Raw genomic sequence first — 20,698 nt, 5'->3', positions numbered from 1 at the left:
CGCAGTGGTTGAGAGTCCGCCTGCCGATGCAGGGGGCGCGGGTTCGTGACCCGGTCCGGGAAGATCCCACATGCCACAGAGCGGCTGGGCCCATGAGCCATGGCCGCTGAGCCTGCGCGTCTGGAGCCTGTGCTCCGCAACGGGAGAGGCCACAACAGTGAGAGGCCCGTGTACTGCAAAAAAAAAAAAAAAAATAGGAGAAACCCCAGGGAGAGCGTGGAGCTGGACCGGGGCTTTGTGGGAAGCTGGGAGGATGTGCCTTCAGCCTGCCTGATCTGGAGGGGGAGAGGGGTTCTTCAAGAGTCACCCCCAAGCCGCTCCCACGCTGGAGATGAAGGAAACTAGAAGGACCTGGAAGTGGGAGGTGCCTTGGGCACCCCTGAGGCCAGGCGCTCCATTATACAGCTGGGGAAACTGAGGCCCAGGTGCCCACACATGGGGGCAGATCCAGACACTTGGGAGGCACAGGCCGTGACCCAGCCTGAGGACCCCCTTTCAGCACACTCGCTCCAGAGAGACCTTTGTGGGGGGCTGTGACTCCCTACCTGTGCTGAGATAGAGGGAGGTGAGCGAGCAGAGGGACCACCTCCTGGGGGGGTCTGTGTGGGTCGGGGGGCGCACGATCACAGACCTCCACTCAGCCACGCTCCTGCGCACTCCCTAAAGATGGACTCATGGGTGCCAGGTAGGAAAGTAACCTTCACGACCCTCGGGAGAGACAGGGAATCAGAGACCCAGAGACAAGGTCCCCAGTCTCACCTCGGCAGTCTGTCCTCGACCCGCGCCCACTGTCCCCGGGTACGACCAGTCCCCAGGGGGCACGGCGGAGACAGAGGCAGGGGACCCCAGAAGCCCGGAGTCTGGCCCACTCCGGCCTGCCTGGCGCTGAAAGGGGCCGGGGCGGGCGGAGAGCAAGGCGGCGGGAGGTGGCGGCGAGGGGAGCCGGTGGGCGGGGGCACTGACGTCAGACCCGGGCCCGGGCGCCGGCGGCCGCTCCCCCGCCACATCCTGGTGGCCGCGCTCGCAGCCGGGCCGGGCCGTGCGCCGCTCAGCCGGGCAGCCTCGCGCGCAGCCACCGGGGAGCGGGCGGGGGCCATGCGTCGGCCTTGAGCGCGCCGGGCCGGCGCCAAGGAGCGCGCGCGGCGGGCGGGCGGCCGAGCCGGCGAGGGGCCCGCGCGCGGCGGCCGAGCATGGAGCTGAGCCTGGAGAGCCTGGGGGGCCTGCACGGCGTGGCCCATGCGCAGGCGGGAGAGCTGCTGAGCCCGAGCCACGCGCGCTCGGCGGCGGCGCCGCACCGCGGCCTGGTGGCGCCCGGGCGCCCCGGCCTGGTGGCCGGCATGGCGAGCCTGCTGGACGGCGGCGGCGGCAGCGCCGCCGGGGGCGCCGGGGGCGCGGGCGGCGCGAGCGGCGCGGGCGGCGGCGCCGACTTCCGCGGGGAGCTGGCGGGCCCGCTGCACCCGGCCATGGGCATGGCCTGCGAGGCCCCCGGCCTGGGCGGCACCTACACGACGCTCACGCCCCTGCAGCACCTGCCCCCGCTCGCGGCCGTGGCTGACAAGTTCCACCAGCACGCGGCGGCCGCGGCCGTAGCCGGGGCGCACGGCGGCCACCCCCACTCGCACCCGCACCCGGCGGCCGCGCCGCCCCCGCCGCCCCCGCCGCAGCGCCTGGCGGCCAGCGTGAGCGGCAGCTTCACCCTCATGCGCGACGAGCGCGCGGCGCTCGCCTCCGTGGGCCACCTCTACGGGCCCTATGGCAAGGAGCTGCCCGCCATGGGGTCGCCGCTCTCGCCGCTGCCCAACGCACTGCCGCCCGCGCTGCACGGCGCCCCTCAGCCCCCGCCGCCGCCGCCGCCGCCGCCGCCGCTGGCAGCCTATGGCGCGCCGGGCCACCTGGCGGGGGACAAGCTGCTGCCGCCCGCCGCCTTCGAGCCTCACGCCGCGCTGCTGGGTCGCGCGGAGGACGCGCTGGCCCGCGGGCTGCCCGGAGGCGGCGGCGGCAGCAGTTCGGGCGCCGGGAGCACCGGGGGGCTGCTGGCGCCGCTGGGCGGGCTGGCGGCGGCCGGAGCGCACGGGCCTCACTCCGGCGGCAGCGGCCCGGCCGCGGGAGGCGGCGGCCCCGGGGCGGGCGCGGCGGCCGAGGAGATCAACACCAAGGAGGTGGCGCAGCGCATCACGGCGGAGCTGAAGCGCTACAGCATCCCGCAGGCCATCTTCGCGCAGCGCATCCTGTGCCGCTCGCAGGGCACGCTCTCCGACCTGCTGCGCAACCCCAAGCCCTGGAGCAAGCTCAAGTCGGGCCGCGAGACCTTCCGCAGGATGTGGAAGTGGCTGCAGGAGCCCGAGTTCCAGCGCATGTCGGCGCTGCGCCTCGCAGGTAGGAGCGCGGCGCGTACCGCCCGACCCTAGGGGTCCGGCTCGGGGCTCCCCAGCACCAAGCAGTGCGGCAGCGGAGAGCCCCGGCTCCCTCCCCAGTCGGCGGCCTTGCGCCCCGCCCCCCCACTCTGGACCCCCCTGCAGGAGGCTAGAGCGTGATCTGCGCCCCTGCCCGTCAGTTCCGTCAGCAAAAGGGGGAAAAGGATTGTGCCGCCGTCCCTCCCGTAGACTCCCGCCCAGCCCCTCCGGGAACTGGGAGGGGGTTCCTGGACCCTTTTTAGACTGCTGGAGGATCCCCAAGCTGCCAGCAGGGTCGCTCATTGTGTGTGTGATGTGTGCGTGTGTGTTTTAGGGGGTGGGTGCCCAAGACGCGCCGCCGCTTTCAGCTCGGGGTGCCACTCCCCTCCTCCCAAACGATCCCTCGCTGCGCCTCCAGCCCCGGGGCAGAGCGCCGGGACCGTGCACCGGGTGCCAGAACCTTAGCAGCCAGGGCCGGGCCCGCGCTCAGCCCCCGGCCCCAGCGCGCGCTTCTTTGTAGCTGGGCCTCTGCGATCGATAGCCCCCTCCCCCTCTCCGGCCGCTAGCAAAGGTCACCCGAGAACGGGCGGGGGAGGGGCAGCCCGGGGGACCCTCGGCCCGCGCGGCGCGGAGGCCTTTACACCCCAGCCGGCCGCCCGCCCCACGCGTTTGCTCCTGGCTAGGGTGCGCGCACCCCACTGGCCTCTCTTTTCCGTTTTGTGTTTCTCTCGCTTCCACTTCTCTCTCTGTCGGGCGAACTGGGATCTATTTTTTTTGCTCTGTCTCCGTTTTCCTCCTGGTCTCATTCTTTCTCCTTCTCTCTGTCCCGCTCCCTCTCTACCTCTCTCTGCCTCTGTCTCCGTGTCTCACTCACACTGATGCTCGTCCTCCCCTCGCTCCCTCCTCCCTCCCAGCTGACAACAGCTGGGTCCACACCTGCCCCCAGAGAGCCGGCGGCCAGGACCACTTCTCCTGGGTGTGCGTGGTGGGGTGCAGGAGAGAGCCCCCACTCTCACCACGGTGGCCTGGATTGGGTGGGGGGGAGTCTTTTCCTGGCCACTCTGGGGAGGGGCTGCAGCTGCCCCAGCAGCGGGGACAATAGCGGCCCCGGGCGCCTGATCGATCGCTTCTCTGCGCACAGGGGCGAGTGGGGCTGGATGGAGTGGACTGGGGCTCAAACCAGGCACCCCGTAAGCGGGGAGGCAGGGAGGCACTTGGCTGTGAAGGGCCAGGCAGGGGGGCTGGGGAAGAGGGGGTGCCATTGGGGGATGGAGAGGGGTCGGTGTTCGTTGCTCCCCTCCCCCTAGGCGTCCTGGACAACCTGGGGGACTTGCACCCACACGCGGGCCTCAGTTGCCCCTTCTGCAGAACAAGGTGACTGCCTGAGCCCCGGATAGGCTTCCTAGATTCTCCACATTGGGGACTAAATCCTCCTTTGATGTGGCAGGTAACCAAGTGCGTGGGAAGGTGGCCGTGAAATGTTAGAAATGGCATCAGGAACCTGGAGGGTCTTGTGTGTAAGGGCAGTACCCACTGCTCATGACACATGCAGTGACACAGGTGTGCTCACGGGGGACACTCAGTCACACCAACACACAGCCACAGCGTGCCGTGTGTGAAGCAGGTGATCAGGGAGCAGGTCAAGGGCATGGCTCTGACGCTGTAGGTACTAAGCAGCCCCCAGCGAATGGGGTCACTTGTGAGGTTTGACTTACTGTACACTGGCCACCTTCGGCCTCCTCCCCGGCGCGTGTATTTTGGGGACATCGTGTCTGACATGTGTGTACCCAGAGGACACACCACTTTCCATTTTTTTCCACCGTCACTGTCATTTAACTAACTGGACCCCTTTGTGGTATGTGAGTGGCACACTTCGGGGCCACCCAACAGATTGGCCAGGGCGTCTTAGAACGACAAGCCTCAGGTGAGAAGTCCCTGTGGCGGGTGCCTGCTGTGAGGGATCAGTGCCAGCCAGCAGGGCACCAGCTCCCAGAGTCGGTGTCAGTGCGGGGAGGGCAGGGGAAACTGAGGCTGCGTTTGCATCCCAGCCGGGCCTCCCTGGCTTCTGCGGCGGCAGTCAGACGCCTCACCTCTCTGAGCCTCGGTTTCCCCTTTCGAAGTGGGAGTCAGAATAGTGGCCGTCTCAGGGGTACGTGGGGTGAATGGAGAGGATGAGCACAGGACCTGGCACATGCTCAGGTCCAGGCGACATTGAGCCGCGACACCCGGCCTGTCCCCGGCTCCTCCAGGCCGCTGCCTACGCGTGACCCACCCACCCCACCCCACCCCACCCCCGTCCGCCTGGTCCGCGCGCCCGGCCCTGGGCCCCCGCCACACCTCTAGCGCGTTCAGGACCCCGTCCACAGCGCGGGGCTGGCCTTAGGATGTCAGCGGTGGCCGGGCCGGGGTAATTAAGCACCGACCGGCCGAGAGGCCTTTAGTTCCGGTCGCTGCGCGAATGAAAAGCGGTTAAGTGGCGGCAAATCGCAGCGGCTGGTGGGGGAGGCGGGGCACATCCCTCCGCAACGCGCCGACCCGCAAGCGACAGCCAAAAGCACCTCCCGGCGCCCAGACCCGCACAGTCCAACCCCGGCAGGGAGTACTCACCGCCGCCCTCCCTCCTCCCCGCCCCATCCCGGGACCCTGCAGCTCCGCGCCCCAGTCCCACCCCCTCGCGCTGGCCCGCCTCCGGCCTCGCCTCTTGGCCGAGCTGCTCCGGACCTCCCGTCAGGTAGTCCCGTCCTTGCGCTGGACCAGGAGGGAGAAAGACACACGGAGAGACAGAGAGAAAGAGAGATAGGTAAGGAAGGACAGAGAGTGGCAAAAAAAAAAAAAAAAAGAAGCGAGAAAGTCAAAGAGACAGAAAAGGAGAGACTGGAAAGGGGAGTGGAGAGGTCCCAGCGGCTGCCCGGCTGCTGGGTTCCACTAGCCTGGACCCTGTCACCTCCCAGCTCCCCCGCCTCTCTCCTTCCCGACTCTGGGGCTTAGGAGGGAAGAGCAGTTTCTTTGTTTCTCTGAAGCACCCAAGAAATCTGGCCAGGTAGACCTGAGGGTCCCCCACTCCGTTGCCGCCAGGCCTGCCTGTTCTTTGTGACTCAGTTTACCCCCCTGTACAATGTGTGTGCATTGGGGGAGCCAGGCTCTGGCTCTGACGTTCTGGGGATGGCCCATCCTGCATCCCCCCCAACCCCACTGCCATGGTGGGGGGGGGGGTGACTAGCCCTACTCCACCCCAGGATCCTCAGATTCCCACAGCTTCGGAGCCGCCGCCTCTTCGAAGCCCTCCCCGACTCTGTCTCAAACAGTAATTACGGGAGAGGGGCTGGGGGAGGGGCTGGCGGACTCCGCGGGGGCGGGGCGGTCGATGAATTCGAATTACCGTCTCTAATTCATCACCGTCGCCGGGTCGATAACTTCGGCCGTCTTCAAATATTGTTTAAATTGCAACTCCGGAGGAAAAGTATTTTTTGTAACTGATCAGAAAATATATATAAAATATCAGATGGTGGCGATTGAAAGAAGGGCCTTCTCCTCCTCCTTCTCGCCTGCCGATGAGCCCCAGACCCAGAATCCCTGAAGGCTGTGGGAGACCGGCCGTGGGGGAAACTGAGGCAGAGAGGGAGCCATTTCCGGAGGTGACAGGGGGTGGGCACGGTGAGGGCAGATGTCAGGGTTGGCGGTGGCTTTGCAGTGCGGTGGCCAGGGGCCTGGAGTCTGGAAGGGATGGTGATGGAAAGGGGAAAGGCACACCAGCTGCCCCCCTCCAGGCTAGGACAGGTTTTTCCCCCACCCCTCCCCCCATTCTGCAGCCACCATCCCGGACAGGTGTTGAATGGGAAGAGAAGAAGAGACTCAGCCCACAAGGTCCAATTCCAGAGTCCCACTTGGAGGGACACTATCCATCCCCCCCCCCCCCCCCCCCGCAAGCACTCTCCACCCCCTCTCCCCTCCCCCCATCCCCCCACCCCTGCAAAGACCAATGTACCTTCAGTAAAACCTGACCTTGATCCACCCACAAGGGTCCACACCTCTTGCAAACCCCTCCAGAAAGCCACCCCAGTAGAGAATTCGGAGACCTGGCCTCACCCGGGCTCAGTCACTGACTGATCTTGGGTGAGGGTCTGAGTCTCAGTTTCCTCATCTGAGAAATGGACAGAATCGGATACCACCTCCAAGGTATTTGTTGAGGTTTTTCTTATCAACCCCGCCCCCCCCCCAGAGCCCCTCAGGATGTATTCACAGACCCTGTACCCTGAGGCCCCATTGCTTAATCACCCACTCACACCCACATCTCCTTGTCTGTAGGGAGGACCTGGGTCATCCCTGGCAGCCTGTGCTTTGTGGGACCCACAGAGAGTGGGGAAGGGGAGCCAGAAGGGGTCTGGGACCTGGAGGGGACACTGCAGGCCTCCTCAGGGAAGCAGGGAGTGGGGGGATACTGTCCGGGGCTGTGTGTGCCAGGGCCATGAGGGGCTGTGCATGATGTCTTGGGTCCCCCAAACCAGTCCCTCCTTCTAGACCACAAGACCCAAGTGGGGCGGCACCAGCACCCTGCCCAGGTTCACTGATTCTGGCTTTCATTTCCACGCAGAGGGGGAGGGAGAGGAGAGGGGTAGGTTGTCAGATGGGGAGGGGGCGGGCTGGGATGCCCGGAATCCCTCCCCCTCCCCCTCGGTTCACCCACCACAAAGGAGGGACCTTTTAAGACAGTTTGGGTGTTGAGCCCACTTTACAGACCAGCAAGCCAAGGCTGAAAGAAGGGTGCTTGCCAGTGCTGCGCACTCAGGGTGACTCAGAGCCTTTAGTAAATGGGGCCTGAGATGCTCAGGCTCCCACCTCCCTCAGAGACGGGGGGCCATTCCGGGCAGGTGGCCCGGCAGAGACAAAGGCTGGGAGGGGAGCTCAGTGGACTGAGGCCAGGGACAGGAGGGAGGCTCTCAAGGTCGTGTCAAGGTCCACTTTACAAACCGCTTGGGTGACCCTTGGGCCGGGAGGGCAGGCCTGCACTTGTCCTTCCGACTCAGAGTTGGACAGGATCACGGACCCATGAGAGTCCCCTCAGGGACCACCAGAGACCCTGGGGATGGGTCCTCCTGCTGCACTCAGAGCCACCCGCTTCTGCTTTTCCTGGTGAACTGCCCCCTCCTGGCTGCCAGCCCTCAGGGGGAACCTGGGCCCTGAACTGGAGGTCCAGCCCTCCTTGGACCCCAGTCCCGATAGTACCTTCCTGCCTGAAAGACAAGGATGGTCGTTCCCACGTCACAGAGAAGCACACAGAGGAATCTCCCGGGTGAGGGGCTGGAGCTGGGCTTTGGCTCCTTTATTCTGCAGTCCCCTTACCTGAAAATCCTAGGACTAACCAAGACCCAGCCATTCTCCCTAAACTCCCTCCCTATCAACCATCACCACTCTAGTCTGAGCAACCCACCTCTGGCCGCTGCCTCCTCTTTGCTGGTCTCCAGGCTCCACTCCCTCCCCCGATGTCCTCACTCCAAAGCTGGAGGGGGCTTCTTACAGTAAGTCAGAGCTCATCGTTCTTCTGCTTAGTACCGTGCCTCGTGGCTCCCAAGAGCCCAGAAGTAGAGGAAACTTCCTTCCACGGCCCTAACCTTCTGTCCTGCGTCAATGCAGGTGGAACCACCAAGGACAAAGGCTGGGAGGTGGGAAGCCAGAGTTGCTGTAAGGATGGAGGCTGGACCCCTGCGGCTGGAGTCTTTGTACGTAGCAGCGAGCTCAGCTGAACCAGGGGAGCTCAGGCTGGTTTGAATCAAGTGTTTAATTAAATATGGCCCTTGATCAATAAGGAAGGCTGTGCTCGTGGGGGAGGGAAGAGGCTGGCCGGGAGCCAGGGGCAGCCTGGGTGACCCACCTGACCTTGGGCAGTCCAGGGACACCTGCAGCCTCGGTTTCCCCTCTGCCAAGTAGGTGTGGACGTGGTGGGGCTAGGAAAAGGGGGGACTCTCCTGCTGCTGGTGTCTTGCCCTATGGACAGATGTGGGGTAGGCCGGGGGCTTAGACCTAGAGTCACACGCGTAAAGCCACAAATTGGCAGCAGGTGGAAACGGACAAGGAGAGGCGCCCATGGCCGGCGCGGGCCTCTGGAGAGAGGGGACGGGAGTGTAGACATGCCAGTGCCAGCATGTCTACACAGTGTAGTTGCACGCGGGGAACGCAAGCGGAGATGCAAAGGAACGGGGGATATAAGTGTAGATCCTGACGGGACACAAGTGTAGACGCCCACATCCACACTACGGCAAGCGCGCGCAGACTCCGGCCCAGGACCCCCACCGCCCTCCGGTCGGGGTCTGGCACATCCCGGTGCTGGGGGAGCAGCGAAGAACCCACTTCCGTCCCCCCCCCCCCCCCCACACCTTCGGTGGCGCCTGGGAATTTTTCACGGGCCCCCAGCTGAGCCGCTGGGCCACCTCTCCTACCCATCCACTTCCGGGTAGCAGCGGTCCGGACCCCACTCCCTAGAGCTGGGGGGGTTGGGAGAGGGTCACGTCCGCCCGCGGTGACGGTGGTAGGTGATGGGGGACCTGGTGCGGGCACAGCAGGGTTCATGCTTTTCTACGCACCCTAGCGCATCCGCGTCCACTAGGGAAGATGTCGGTGCTTCAGTTTCCACCACCAGGTCAACGCCGCCCCGCAGTGCCGGCAAAGCCGCGGAGTGCAGCCGGGGCCGCCACGTTCCGCACGTCTGTCCTCAGCGGACGTGGGATCTCACAAACCCAAAAGGATCTAGCGTGCATCCGCCCTCCACAGCCTGGAGGGACATGGGCGCACGCAGCCCAGTGTAAGGACCCGGCCCCTTGCACTGCACACCCGCGGCCTCCGAGCCTCAGGGTCACCGGCGCGCCCTCAACAAGTGCCCGCATCCTACCCCGGGGGAAGTCATATCCCACCCGTGGGGAGCCGCCTCTGGGTTCGCCTCCCTCTGGCCCAACCCAGGGCGGCGGCGGACTTGGCGCGCTTGGCTGTGCGCTCGGAACGTCGGGTCACAGCTCACAGCTCCTGGAATGCAGACAGCACAGCGCGGGGGCCGGGGCGCTTGGGGAGGGATGCGTGCGGCGGCGGTCAGGCCCGGGACTGTGGACAAGGCGCTTCCCCTGCGCACCTCCGTTTCCCCAAATGGAGACTAGAATCCTCAGCCCGGCTGAGAACGAAGCACGTAAAGAAAAGCCTCCTGCGCGCGTCGGAGCAACGGCAAAGTCCCTGCTTGCTTCCTCCGCCTCCCTCCTGTCTACCCACCCTGTTCTTTAAAAAATGCTGTATTATTTTTTTTCACACAGCGGACACATTCGCCAAGTTCCAAATTTAAGTGGAGCAAGTCCCCTTTCTGTAAACCGCAGTTCGTATTGCTCCTCCGAAAGAGAGGTTACACTTCATCCGGCAGCCATAATGCACGTCCTTTTCCTTTTCCTTTTCCTCTTTTTAAAAAACACCGGTTCTGCTGTGCTTTTGCTTCACCGACAGCCGGCACATCCACATCAGGAAAGAGAGAGCCTCGAAGGCATTTTTGCCTGCTGCATAGTATTCTGTTTGGCCCTTTCCTTCTGTCTTCAACCACGTCCCTGCCCAATGGACATTTAGGACAGTTCCAGGTGGTTTGTCGTCGCCCCCAGGGCTGCAGTGAGCACGCGCAGCACGACAGTTTTGCCTGTGAGTTTATCTGTGGCTTAGTTTCCCAGTCACTGAAATGCTGGGTCCTCCCCCCACCCCACGCTGGCCTTTTCTGCTTTGGCTTCTCTATGCTTTTTCTTATCACCGAAGGTTCCTTTCCTGTCATCTTTTTCAAATCCATTTACAGCTGTCAGCCGCTGCGACTCTTAACATTTTTTTTAAAAATAAAAGCTCTGTGTGCACCCGCTGATGAGGTTTGCCCCCAGTGCCTGAATGGGGGGGCGGGTCTCAAGGCGTGAGAGCTGACCCTGGACACCCCCGTCCCCCCATCCCCAGGCGTTGCAACCACCAGATGGAGCGCCCCCCCCCCACCCCCTGGGAGGGGCAGCCCAGAACCCGGTGGAAACGCTCATTTCCCTGATAAGTCTTTGAAAGGCTCAGAACTAATTTGAAAATGCGGCCATTAAAATCCCATCAGGGGAAGCAGGGGGGTGGGGAGGGAGGCTGGGTGACAGCCAAGGTGCGTTCAGAGGCTGGGGGAGGGGGAGGGGTGGACCTGGCGGGCAGGGGAGGAGTGGAGGGGCAGAGAGTGGTGAGGCATCGGAGACAGAGGAGGGGCTGCTGAGGCTTCCAGGGGGTCCACATCTGAGGGCAGGGGCCTGGCTCAGCACCGTCTCCCTGGAGATGACTCCCCTCCCCCCCACCCATGGGAACGTCTTCCCGGTGCCCTGAGGAGTGCGGGGTGTGGATAAAGCAGGTCGGAGGCTGTATATGCTCCAGGCTCCCCTCCGAGTGACTCACTGTGTGACCTTGGGCAAGTCACTCAAACTGTCCCTGGCCAGGGGAGGCCAGCGGGGGCTGCTCAGGGCAGCTCAGCCCAGTGGGGACAAGCCACTAGGGTGGTGGCATCAATGTGGCCCACACCTGGGGCTGAGCAGCTGGTGGCCGGGGTGGGACGTATCGCCAAGGAAACCGGTCATCATCCCAGCCAGGGACCTGGCTCCGTATTGAATTGTCTGCCCCGAGAAGCTGAGCTGAGCGCGGGAGGTGGCCGGAGGGGAGGGAACGGGACAGTGGCTCTGGCTCCCGCTCCCACACCACCACCCGGTGCCCAGGTAGACAGATCCTGGGAAGGGGGTGGTACCGGCACACGGGGCCGGGGCCCTGCGGGCAGGCGAGAGTGGCTCCGCGGTGGCTCTGACACTGCACGGAGGGTGACACAGAGGGATGAGCACTTCTCGGGCCACCGTCTGGCTGCTGTCCTCCCCTGTCAGACCCAGGCTTTCACAGTGGGGGGAGCCACCCTCCTGATGCCACCTGGCTTCTTCCAGATCTGTTCCCCCCTAGCCGGGCTCATGTCTTACCCCACCCATAGCCCAACCATGCCCACCTCCATCCCGAGCTGCACAGCGGGGGCAGCTGGCAGCCCCGTCTGGGAACAGTCAGTCATCGGTTTCCCTGTATCTGTGCGATTATTCGGGTGACGGTGTTTTCACACCACATCGAGGCTCCGTGGGACTTTGCACACAGTGCACACAGGAGGTGCTTGGTAACTGTGTGAGTGAAGCGGGAGGGGGAAGGAGTGAGCAGCTGCAGGGTCCGCCCTGGCCCGCATGTGGAGCCAGCTTTGCTTGGGACCCCCAACCCCACGGACAGATGGGGACATCAGGACCAGGGGTCGCTGGGCCCGCTTTATAAACCAGGAAAACTGTGTCCACAGACTGTGTGCTCAGGGCCACTCGGCCCCCGGAGCCCAGGCCCAGCGTCCCCGCTGATGGGGAAGGGCAGGGCAGTGGGGCAGCTAGCAGGCCCAAGGCCGGAAGACAGACAGGAGCCACCCCGGGGGTCTCCACGGCCCATCCTACGTCCTGTAGACTCAGACCCAGTGGGCTCAGCGCCACGCACCCTGGCTGTCACACCCAGCAAGTCACGTTCCGCCCTTGATTCTTCACACTGCATCCTCTGTCTGACATCCACGCTGTGTCCCCAACCCCCGAGGCCAGCTGCAAGCAAACGTCACGCTGAGGCCTGCTGGCCCCCGGGTCTTCCGCCGCTGCCCACGGACCGGCCACATCCTCTGAGCCTCTGCCCCCACCGCCCCCCAGGTCCCCACCCGCTGCCCACCTGTCTGCCTATCGCACCGAAGGCTCTGGCTACCCTCCCAGTTTACCCGTTCCTCACACGCGTGTGGTCTGCGGTGCGTGGCTACCCCTTCCAACACAGCAAAGCCGCACTGCACACGCCGCCTTCCACCCGGCCAGGCCCTGTGCAGCCCCACGCGGGCACACCCAACTGATGGGGGACAGGCAGACGCCCGCGTGCTCAGCCGGCTGGGGCCAGGGATGGCCCAGGACAGGCACAGCAGGGGCACTCATCCCGCCATGTCACCCACCCAGACCACAGTGGGCCTCTGGAGGAGGAGAGGAGGATGGTGCAGGATGCCAGAGGGGAGGGGGAGACGGAGGGGGGGGAGGAGATGGGTGTCTGTCAGGTGATGATGGGGGTGAACAGGTGCAACTCTAGCTCCCTCCACTGCGGACCTGATCCTCTCCATCCACTGAGGGGCGACTGAATCCAGGGACACACCCCTCCCCCTCCTGCTGCACAGCCCCAGCTTCTCCCTGGCTGACTGGGGACAGGGTGCTCCCTGCTGAGGGCCCTCCCTGGGGTCCCTCTGCTTTACCGGACCCTCCAGGGCAGTGACCAGCCGGGTCTCCCTGCGCAGGGTCTTCCAGTCTGGGCTGAGTCCCCTACCACCCACACAGGGGTGTCAGGCATTGGACAACACAGCCAGCCGGCAGCCTCCCGTGGATCCACTCTGTGCTGGGCACCAGAAGGCTCCTAGGGGAGAGAATTGGGGTTCTGCTGAGGGTGAGGGGAAGAGTTTCCTGGGGCAAGGGCAACTGGGGCTGGGCCTTGAGGGATGTCTAGGAGTTCTTTGGCTGAGGCAGCCCAGCTCCCTACTCCAGACCTCATTTTCTCCATCCCTCCCCCCTCCAGGAAGATTCTAGGGAAGATGCTGAGGCTTGAGGCCTGCCCTGAGAGGGGGAGAAACTTCACGGCTGCCCTGCAAGTGGGGCCCAGAGCCTAGCTCCTCCCCGGGGCCCCCATATGGGAGCTGGGAGCCTCATCCCAGCCCCACCATCGTATTCAAGACTTTTCTGGCTAAACCCCTTCTCAGAGCCTGGTAAGGCAGAGATGATTAAGACAATTTTCCATTTGAGGAACCTGAGACTCAGAGGCCGTCACCACGCAGTAATCCACGGTGGGGACGGGTCTGACTGCCCTCTTGGGCCCCTGGACGCAAGCAGCTTTGTAGAAAGGCAGGAGGGACAGAGGTGCCATGGGAGCAAGTCTCCAGGGGTCTGAAATGAAAGGGAACTTGAGGGTCCCCCCAACTCACCTCCCATTGCCGCCACCCAAAACGTGGACCAACAGGGCCCACCCTCCTACCTGGAGTCCCGCGGGCCAGACCAGCCGAAAAGCCTGCCGTTAGCGCCTGCTGGGCTCCCCGTGAGGCAGCTGATTTGGGAATAAGGTCTCTTCTGTATCTCCTTTGATCTCCTCCAGGGCTTCTGGGACCCCCCCAGGAGCCAGCCCCAGACCCTCCTCATCCCTGGACTCCAAAAAGACTGATAGCAATGAGGGAAACAGGATGGGGTGTAGCCGCCACTGTGGTGCACCTGCATCCCCTCCTCCACCTGAATCATTTCTATCTCCATCACCTTCCCCACCATCTTTAAGATCAGAGCATCTTGGAATCAGCAGCTCCAAGTATCAGATTCTCAGTCCCTGGGGTCAGGGAGGGTGGACAGGAGAGAAAGTTGGGTCCAAAACCCTCACTCTGTGGCACCCCTGGATAGAGTGGGAGAATGGTGTGGAAAAAAGAAAGAAAAAAGCAGAGGAGGGAGAAAGTTGCAGTATTAAATTGGGGGGGGGGGTCAGGGTGGGCCTCACAGAGAAGAGATTTGAGCGAAGAATGGAAGGAGGCAAGGGAACAATGAAGAAACGTGGGAAGAGCAACGCAGGCAGTGACTTCCCTGGTGGTGCAGTGGCTAAGACTCTGTGCTCGCAATGCATGGGGCCCAGGTTCGATCCCTGGTCAGGGAACTAGATCCCACGTGCCACAGCTAAGAGCTGTCACAGCCAAATAAATAAATAAATATTTATAAATAAAAAGAGCGATGCAGGCAGAGCTGGCAGCCAGTGCAAAGGCCCTGAGGTTGCACTGTGCCCGGGGGATGTGACCAGTGTGGCCACGGAGGAGTGAGCTGAGTGAGGGGCAGCAGGAGGAGGTGAGAACAGAGAGGCAGTGGGGGACCAGGGGCCGAGCGAGATGGGGAGGGCTGGGGCAGCTGATGCGCCCTGAAAAATGTTTGAAGGAGGCAGAACGTCCCATTTTGCCACTGAGGAGACTGAGGCAGGCCCTGCAAGGGAACTGACCCACCCAGGGTCCCAGAGCATGTATGAAGGCCATCCCACCACACCAATCCCACAGGCCAGCCCAGCTGGCTCCTCCTCTGCTGACTGTCACGGCAGCCATGGTTGGTGGTGAGGGCCTGTGTCTGAGGCCACTCCCTGTCTCCCCACCACAGGCTGGGTGGCCCTGGTGGGGGAACCTGGGCTGAGTCCCCCTGTGCTGGGCACATACAAGGTGGACTCTAGGAGGGGGTTTGATGGTGTCGGTGAGGATTTTGGAGGAGACGGTGGTGGAGGTGCAAGTGGAGGAGGTGATGAGAGCAGAGGTGGTGTTGATGATGGAGTTCGGCTGCGGAGAGAGGTGGTGGTGGTACAGGTGGTGGTAATGGTGGAGGAGGAGGGGCTGGTGGTGGAACTGATGCAGATGATGGAAGGGATGGTGGTAGATGGACACCGATGGTGGTGGAGACGAGGTGATGGCAGAAGAGGTGATGGAGGTGGAGGAGGTGGGGGTGATGGAGGAGGTGATGGAGGGAGAAGTGATGCAGGTGGAGGAGGCGATGCAGGTACACCACAGTGGCGGTCCCCACTGGAGATCATCGTGGAAGAGGTGGCCGCAGCCGTGGCATGGCAGTGTGAGGCTGCTGGCTGGTGCCATGAGTACATCCCAGGCTGCTCCCCGGGCTCCTCTTTCCCAGCCCTGCTCCCTGGCCGGTCCTCTGGCAGCCTTGGTTTTCACTTCTGTGAAAGGGGCCCATACCCAGGCCTCTCCTCCTTCTGGGGCTGCCTCCAGGGGTGCATTGGTTATTAGGACTGACCCGGGTGATGCTGGGCGCTGGGAGGGATACTGATGAGGGGCAGGGCAGCGATAGGACCCGCTGCTGGGGGGCTTTGGGGCACCTCCCGTGCTGGCACTCACACCCCCGCCAGGGGCAGGGGCCTCCAGGCCGGCGCCGCCGGGGTCTGTGGGGGAGGGAAGCGGTGACAAAAGCTGCTCGAGGTAAACAGCTCCGACTGGAGCCCGGATCGATCCAGGCTGTGAGGAGCTGTAATTAGATTGAACGCTGGGAAGGGGGGGCGAGCGGAGCCTCTTTTTGCTGCGATCGACAAAACGCGAAGTTTTTTCACCGCTCTGCTTCGCCCGGCCCCTCCCCCAGCCTCTGCCTCTGGGGCCCCCATTAGACTCTGGGTTGGAGAAGGGGGAGGCCGGGGGCAAAGAGGCGACCCACATCTTACCTCCCTCCCCTCTGCCAGTCAACTCTGGCTGCTGTCTTGCCCCTGCCAGGACTTGCTGGGCGAACTTGGGCGAGGGGCTTACCTTCTCTGAGTAAGTAAGAAGGAAACTTCCTGCCCTATGGAATTATAAGGCCCTGCACATGCAAAGCTCTTGCAAGCTAGAGCATTGATACAAAGGAGCATTTGTATATCCGTCCCTAGTGTAAATGCATAGTGAACTCATGAGAAAATTGCTAAGAGAATGAATGAATGCATGAGTGAATGAATGAATTGATGATCGCAACAGGAGGGCAAGAAAGGCCTCTTTTGGAACGTAAAGGCCTGGTTGAGTTTTGACTCTTCCCTGGCCTTGCTGCCTGAGACCCAGCTTTCCCTTGAAAGAGTGGGGGATGTGGCCTCCTCTCGTGAGTCTCACAGGCTTGCCAGGTTCCAAGGAGATGGGAGGTCAAGGCAGTTGCTTGTGCTTCCTTCGAACATTTCTTTAAGCAGACAAAATACGAACAAATGTTCTCACTCCCCTGTTTTGTATACAAAAGGCTGCCCGGTACACTGTTCATGTCCTAGGTTTTGCCTCATACAGTACCAGGATTGCTTTTCCTTTCTTGCACGGCTGTTTGTTTTTCCAGGAGTTAATTGTTGCCAATCACGAACTCTTCCCACATCCTCCATCAAAGTTCGAAACCAACGCATGTTAGGACATTTCCATTTCCCTTGGTTCTTCTGCTCTGACCTGAATGGGACTGCCCTCCGTGCCCTTGGTGCCTTTGTCCTGCTGTCTTTCAGGCTCTCCCGTCTTCATCTGGGGGACCGCTTTTCCCTTTCCTCTAGGTTGAATCACATTTCCTGATTCTCGCACCTTCCTTTTTTGATTTACTTCCTCATTTTGATGGAACACACCCTCTAGTAGCTTTCTGAGAAAAGGGTATAAAGAAGTCAACTTCTGGAGACCTTGAATGTCTGACTATATCTTTAGTCCACCTTCATGCTTATGTTTGGCCGGTCACACAATTCTAGCTGAATACAGTTTTCCCTCAGAATTTTGAAGGCATTGTTCCACTGGCTCCCAGTTTTCAAGAAGCCCAAAGCCACTCTGATTCTTAGGTCTCCAAATGGCGTGTGGCTTTCCTCTCTGGGACATTTTATCTTCTTTTTCATCCTGGGTCCCTGACATTTCACAAGGATGAACCTCAGGGAGTGTATTATTTTTCATTCATTGAGCTGAGCATTTCATGGGCTCTTTTAAACTGAACTCTCATGTCTTCCAGCCATGGATTTAAAAAATATATATATATATATAATTTATTTGGGCTTCCCTTCCTCTAGTTTTGGATGGGCTCTTGCTCCGATGACAAACCTGCACATTCATCCTCTAACTTTGTTATCACCTTTCCCTCATTTTCCATCTCTGTGTCCACCTGTATTTCCAGGGATATTTGCTTTATGTTCCAATCCTTTTTTTTTTTTTAATTTTTTGGCCCAGTCACATGGCCTGCAGGATCTTAGTTCCCCGACCAGGGATTGAACCCGGGCCCTTGGCAGTGAAAGCGCCGAGTCCTAACCACTGGACCACCAGGAATTCCCTACGTTCCAATTCTTACATTGACTTTATTCCAGCTATTATATACTTAAATTCTAAAAGCATTGTCTTCCCCTTTCATGGTCCTGTTTCATGGATACAGTATTTTTCTCTTACCTCTCCAAGAATCTGACTTATAACAGTGCCTGACCTGTCTTTTTTTTTCTGAGAGCGTCATCCCCCAATCCTCCTGCCATTTTTCTCACTTTTTCTCTCTCTCCTTCATTAGAGGCTTTTCTGAAATGTCCAGTAACCTCTGATCATCACTCTTCTTTAATCATGAAACCTGAAACAGCCAATCAGAAGCCCCGTGTGTGTTCCAGGTCAGAGGGGGCCAGGGAGGGACGTGGTTCGTCAGGTCACACAGGGGAACCTGTCGTCCCCGAGAAACGAGCCACAGTGCAGGGGACGTTCATTTATTTTTGCTGACGTGTGTGGACATTGATCTGGCATGTCATCGGGTTCAGGCTGTCCTGGAACCAAAAATTCCAGCTTGGCTTGTGGTCCCAGCAGGCCACTGGGCCTGGCAGCAGGGATCTGCTAGTACAGCCTGTGCCACCGGCCACTATGGGGGTGACAGAGTCGCTGGGGCAAGCGGTTGGCAGGGAGGCAGGATAGGGCAGGTGTCCACCACCCACTGCCCCTGACTGCTACGTGGATGAGGAATTGAGACTCTGATAGAGTTTGTGCTTATGTCAGCAGCCCCCGGGGGGAAGTAGCCTGCTCTGGCTGGTGAAGCTCATCTTTTCCACCCACTGGCCCCCATGGCATTGAGGGGAGGGGTCCGCTTTGGAGCTGGGGCAGGGAGGAGGAGGACCACAGGCTCCAGCCCAGCTCCACCACCCTGAGATGTTGCCATTTCCCCTTTGCAAGCATCCACCGACCACAGGGCAGCCTCCTGCAGCCTTCCCGGTCCTCCGTGCAGGTGACCCTGGGAGAGGGAGGGTTGGTCTCTCAACCCCCCTTAGATCCTCCCAGCTCCAGAAGTTCCTCTGGGGACTCGAGGGGAGCCAAACCTCAGTCTCAGTCTGCTGGTGGGGGGAGGCCAGAGTGGGGGCTCAGATATCAGAATCAGGCAGTGGTTGCCCATGTGAGCCTGGTTCAGGGTCCCTGAGCTGGCCAGGCGCCAGAGGACACCAGGGAAGGAAGCGTGGGCTGTCACCCCCCTTCTGAGAACCCCCCTGCCCCGTCATTCCGGGGGGAGGTTACTGGGCTTTGTGACACACCTCCAAGGACCTGTGAATTAACCACTTCTTCCACCCAGGTCTACACTGAGCCAAATAACTCACATGTAGAGTTTCCATGTCATTTCCCCCAGCACCCCCCAGGTGTGGGCTGCAGAAGGGAGGGCGGAAAGCCACCAACACCAGTGGTGCTCTTGAGGTCAGGATTCTTGGGGGGGTGGGGAGGGGTTTGGGGATATGAGGCTGGGGAGGGGGCCAAGCATGCAGAAGAGGGACGGGAGGGGTGGCGACCCGTGCCTGTGGAGGTGTGCTCACACTGTGTCCCCTTCTGTTTCTCCCCACCTCCACATCTGCCTCCTCTGTCTCTGTCTCCTGCCCACGACTGTCTGCCCCCCCCCTTCCTTCCATTACTGGCGGTCTCTACTCGCTGCCTCCTGGCCTCTTTCTGTGTCTCCCTGTCTCTTTTGGCCCTGTCCCCGGGTCGTCTCTCCCTCCATCTCTCGCGTTTCCCGCGTATTTCTGTGTTTCCTCGTGTCTCTCCGCTCCGGGACGCGTGGCCTGTCTTCTTCCGTGCGGCCGCACGGTGGCGCTGCGTCCCGCTCGCCCGCCCGCCCGCTCGCCCGCAGCCTGCAAGCGGAAGGAGCAGGAGCAGCAGAAGGAGCGCGCGCTGCAGCCCAAGAAGCAGCGCCTGGTGTTCACCGACCTGCAGCGGCGCACGCTGATCGCCATCTTTAAGGAGAACAAGCGGCCGTCGAAGGAGATGCAGGTCACCATCTCGCAGCAGCTCGGCCTGGAGCTCAACACCGTCAGCAATTTCTTCATGAACGCGCGGCGCCGCTGCATGAACCGCTGGGCCGAGGAGCCAGGCGCGGCCCCCGGGGGCCCCGTCGGCGCCGCGGCCACCTTCTCCAAGGCCTGAGGCGCCCCGCCCCCTCCCCTCCCCCCCAACCGCGCCCTCCCCTCCCCCCTCCCCCACCGCGCCCTCCCAGCCTCCACGGCCCGGGCGCTGCCCTCCCACGTCCCCCAGCCCCAACCCTGCCGGCCCGGAGACCCGCGCCAGGGGGCACCTGGAGGGGCTGCCGTCCGGGTTCCCACACCCCGGGAAGGGACGCAGCACACCCCCAGCCCAAGTGCACAAAAAGGGCCCCCCTCCTCCCTCCGTCCCAATCTCCTTCAGGCCAAAGGAAGCCCTCCACCCCCCCGCCAGAGGGGAGGGGGTGACAGAAAGGGGCTCCCGGGCTCCCTTTCAAGGCAGGACGCCCAGGGGGCTTCGAGGAAAACCAGGGCTCACCTGTCGTCCCGAAAGCGGGTCAAGAAGCACATACTAGAAACAAACCGGGTATTTAAAAAAGGAATTTAAAGAATAATCCCTCCTTCGCCGGCCCCCCGACCCCACGGAAGGAGGCAGGGAGGCTTCCTCTACAATGGTACCCCCCCAAACCCCCGGCACGGACCCTTCCCCGAGATCTCAACCCCTCCAAAGTCGCCAAAGCCCACGTCGAGCTGGAGCCTCACACTGCCCCCACCCCACCAAGACCACCCCGGGTCCGCCGGCAGAACTGCCTCCGCAGCCAAGACCCAGCCGCCCCTCCCGGCAGCCGGGATTCCTTGTGCCAAGAATTGCCTGCCTTAACGTCTGGGGGCGGGGGTGCCCTGCAGTGGCGACCGCCCAGCACCCACCGGCGAGCACCCTTCCCCACCCTGTCCCAGACCGGAGGGGACGGCAGCTCAAACAAGCGGGTAATTCCAGACGCCTCCCTCCCCACATCCCTCTGCCAGTTCACTTTACCGCTAGGCACCTTGATGAATGACGCGCGGGGAGAGACAGACCCCAGGAAACAGAAGAAAACACCCAGATTCCACGGAGAAACGGGCCCCGGAAGAGCAGGGCACACCTGAGCCTCTGCTCGCTGGGGTCGCGGCGTCGCCCTCTGCTCGGGACCCCCCGGAACTTCCCCCACCTCCCAGCGCTCGGGGGTGCGGCGCTGGGCCTGCAGGGGCGCAGGGGTGAACCGGTCCTGCTGCTGCTTTTTCTCCAAAGAGAGAAAGAAGATGAACAAGGTGGAATCTGCTTGCTCTAATTTTTGCCAAAAGAAAAACAAAAAATGACAAAGGGGAAGGAAGGGTCAGAAATGAAGATGAGCACGCCCCCCTCCCCTGCTCACCCTCTCCAGGTGACCTCCAGGACTGGCCGGCAGCTGGATCCCAAGAGCCTGCTCCCCCGCCCAGGGCTCAAGAGCTGGAGGCTAGAAGGAACCTCTCCCCAC

General features: G+C 62.0%; 1 protein-coding gene across 1 annotated transcript; it reads left to right on the top strand.

Annotated features, from left to right (window-relative positions):
- The first annotated feature begins 1,190 nt into the window (after positions 1 to 1,190).
- On the top strand, positions 1,191 to 19,350 carry ONECUT3 (one cut homeobox 3). Its single transcript, XM_060006526.1, has 2 exons — positions 1,191 to 2,376; positions 19,058 to 19,350. Exons 1-2 carry the CDS (start codon positions 1,191 to 1,193, stop codon positions 19,348 to 19,350), a joined length of 1,479 nt encoding a protein of 492 aa, XP_059862509.1.
- Positions 19,351 to 20,698: the final 1,348 nt, after the last annotated feature.

Source organism: Delphinus delphis, chromosome 3 (assembly GCF_949987515.2).
Source record: "Delphinus delphis chromosome 3, mDelDel1.2, whole genome shotgun sequence".
Classification (NCBI taxonomy): Eukaryota; Metazoa; Chordata; class Mammalia; order Artiodactyla; family Delphinidae; genus Delphinus; species Delphinus delphis.
The sequence above is the reverse complement of the archived record's forward strand: the minus strand, read 5'-3'. Positions and strand labels throughout refer to the sequence as shown.

Excerpts from the sequence above, each read along its gene's own strand:
- ONECUT3 (XM_060006526.1), top strand. The coding sequence starts at position 1,191 with ATGGAGCTGAGCCTGGAGAGCCTGGGGGGCCTGCACGGCGTGGCCCAT. Across the intron at positions 2,377-19,057 it reads GTCGGCGCTGCGCCTCGCAG|CCTGCAAGCGGAAGGAGCAG; the intron begins GTAGGAGCGCGG and ends GCTCGCCCGCAG.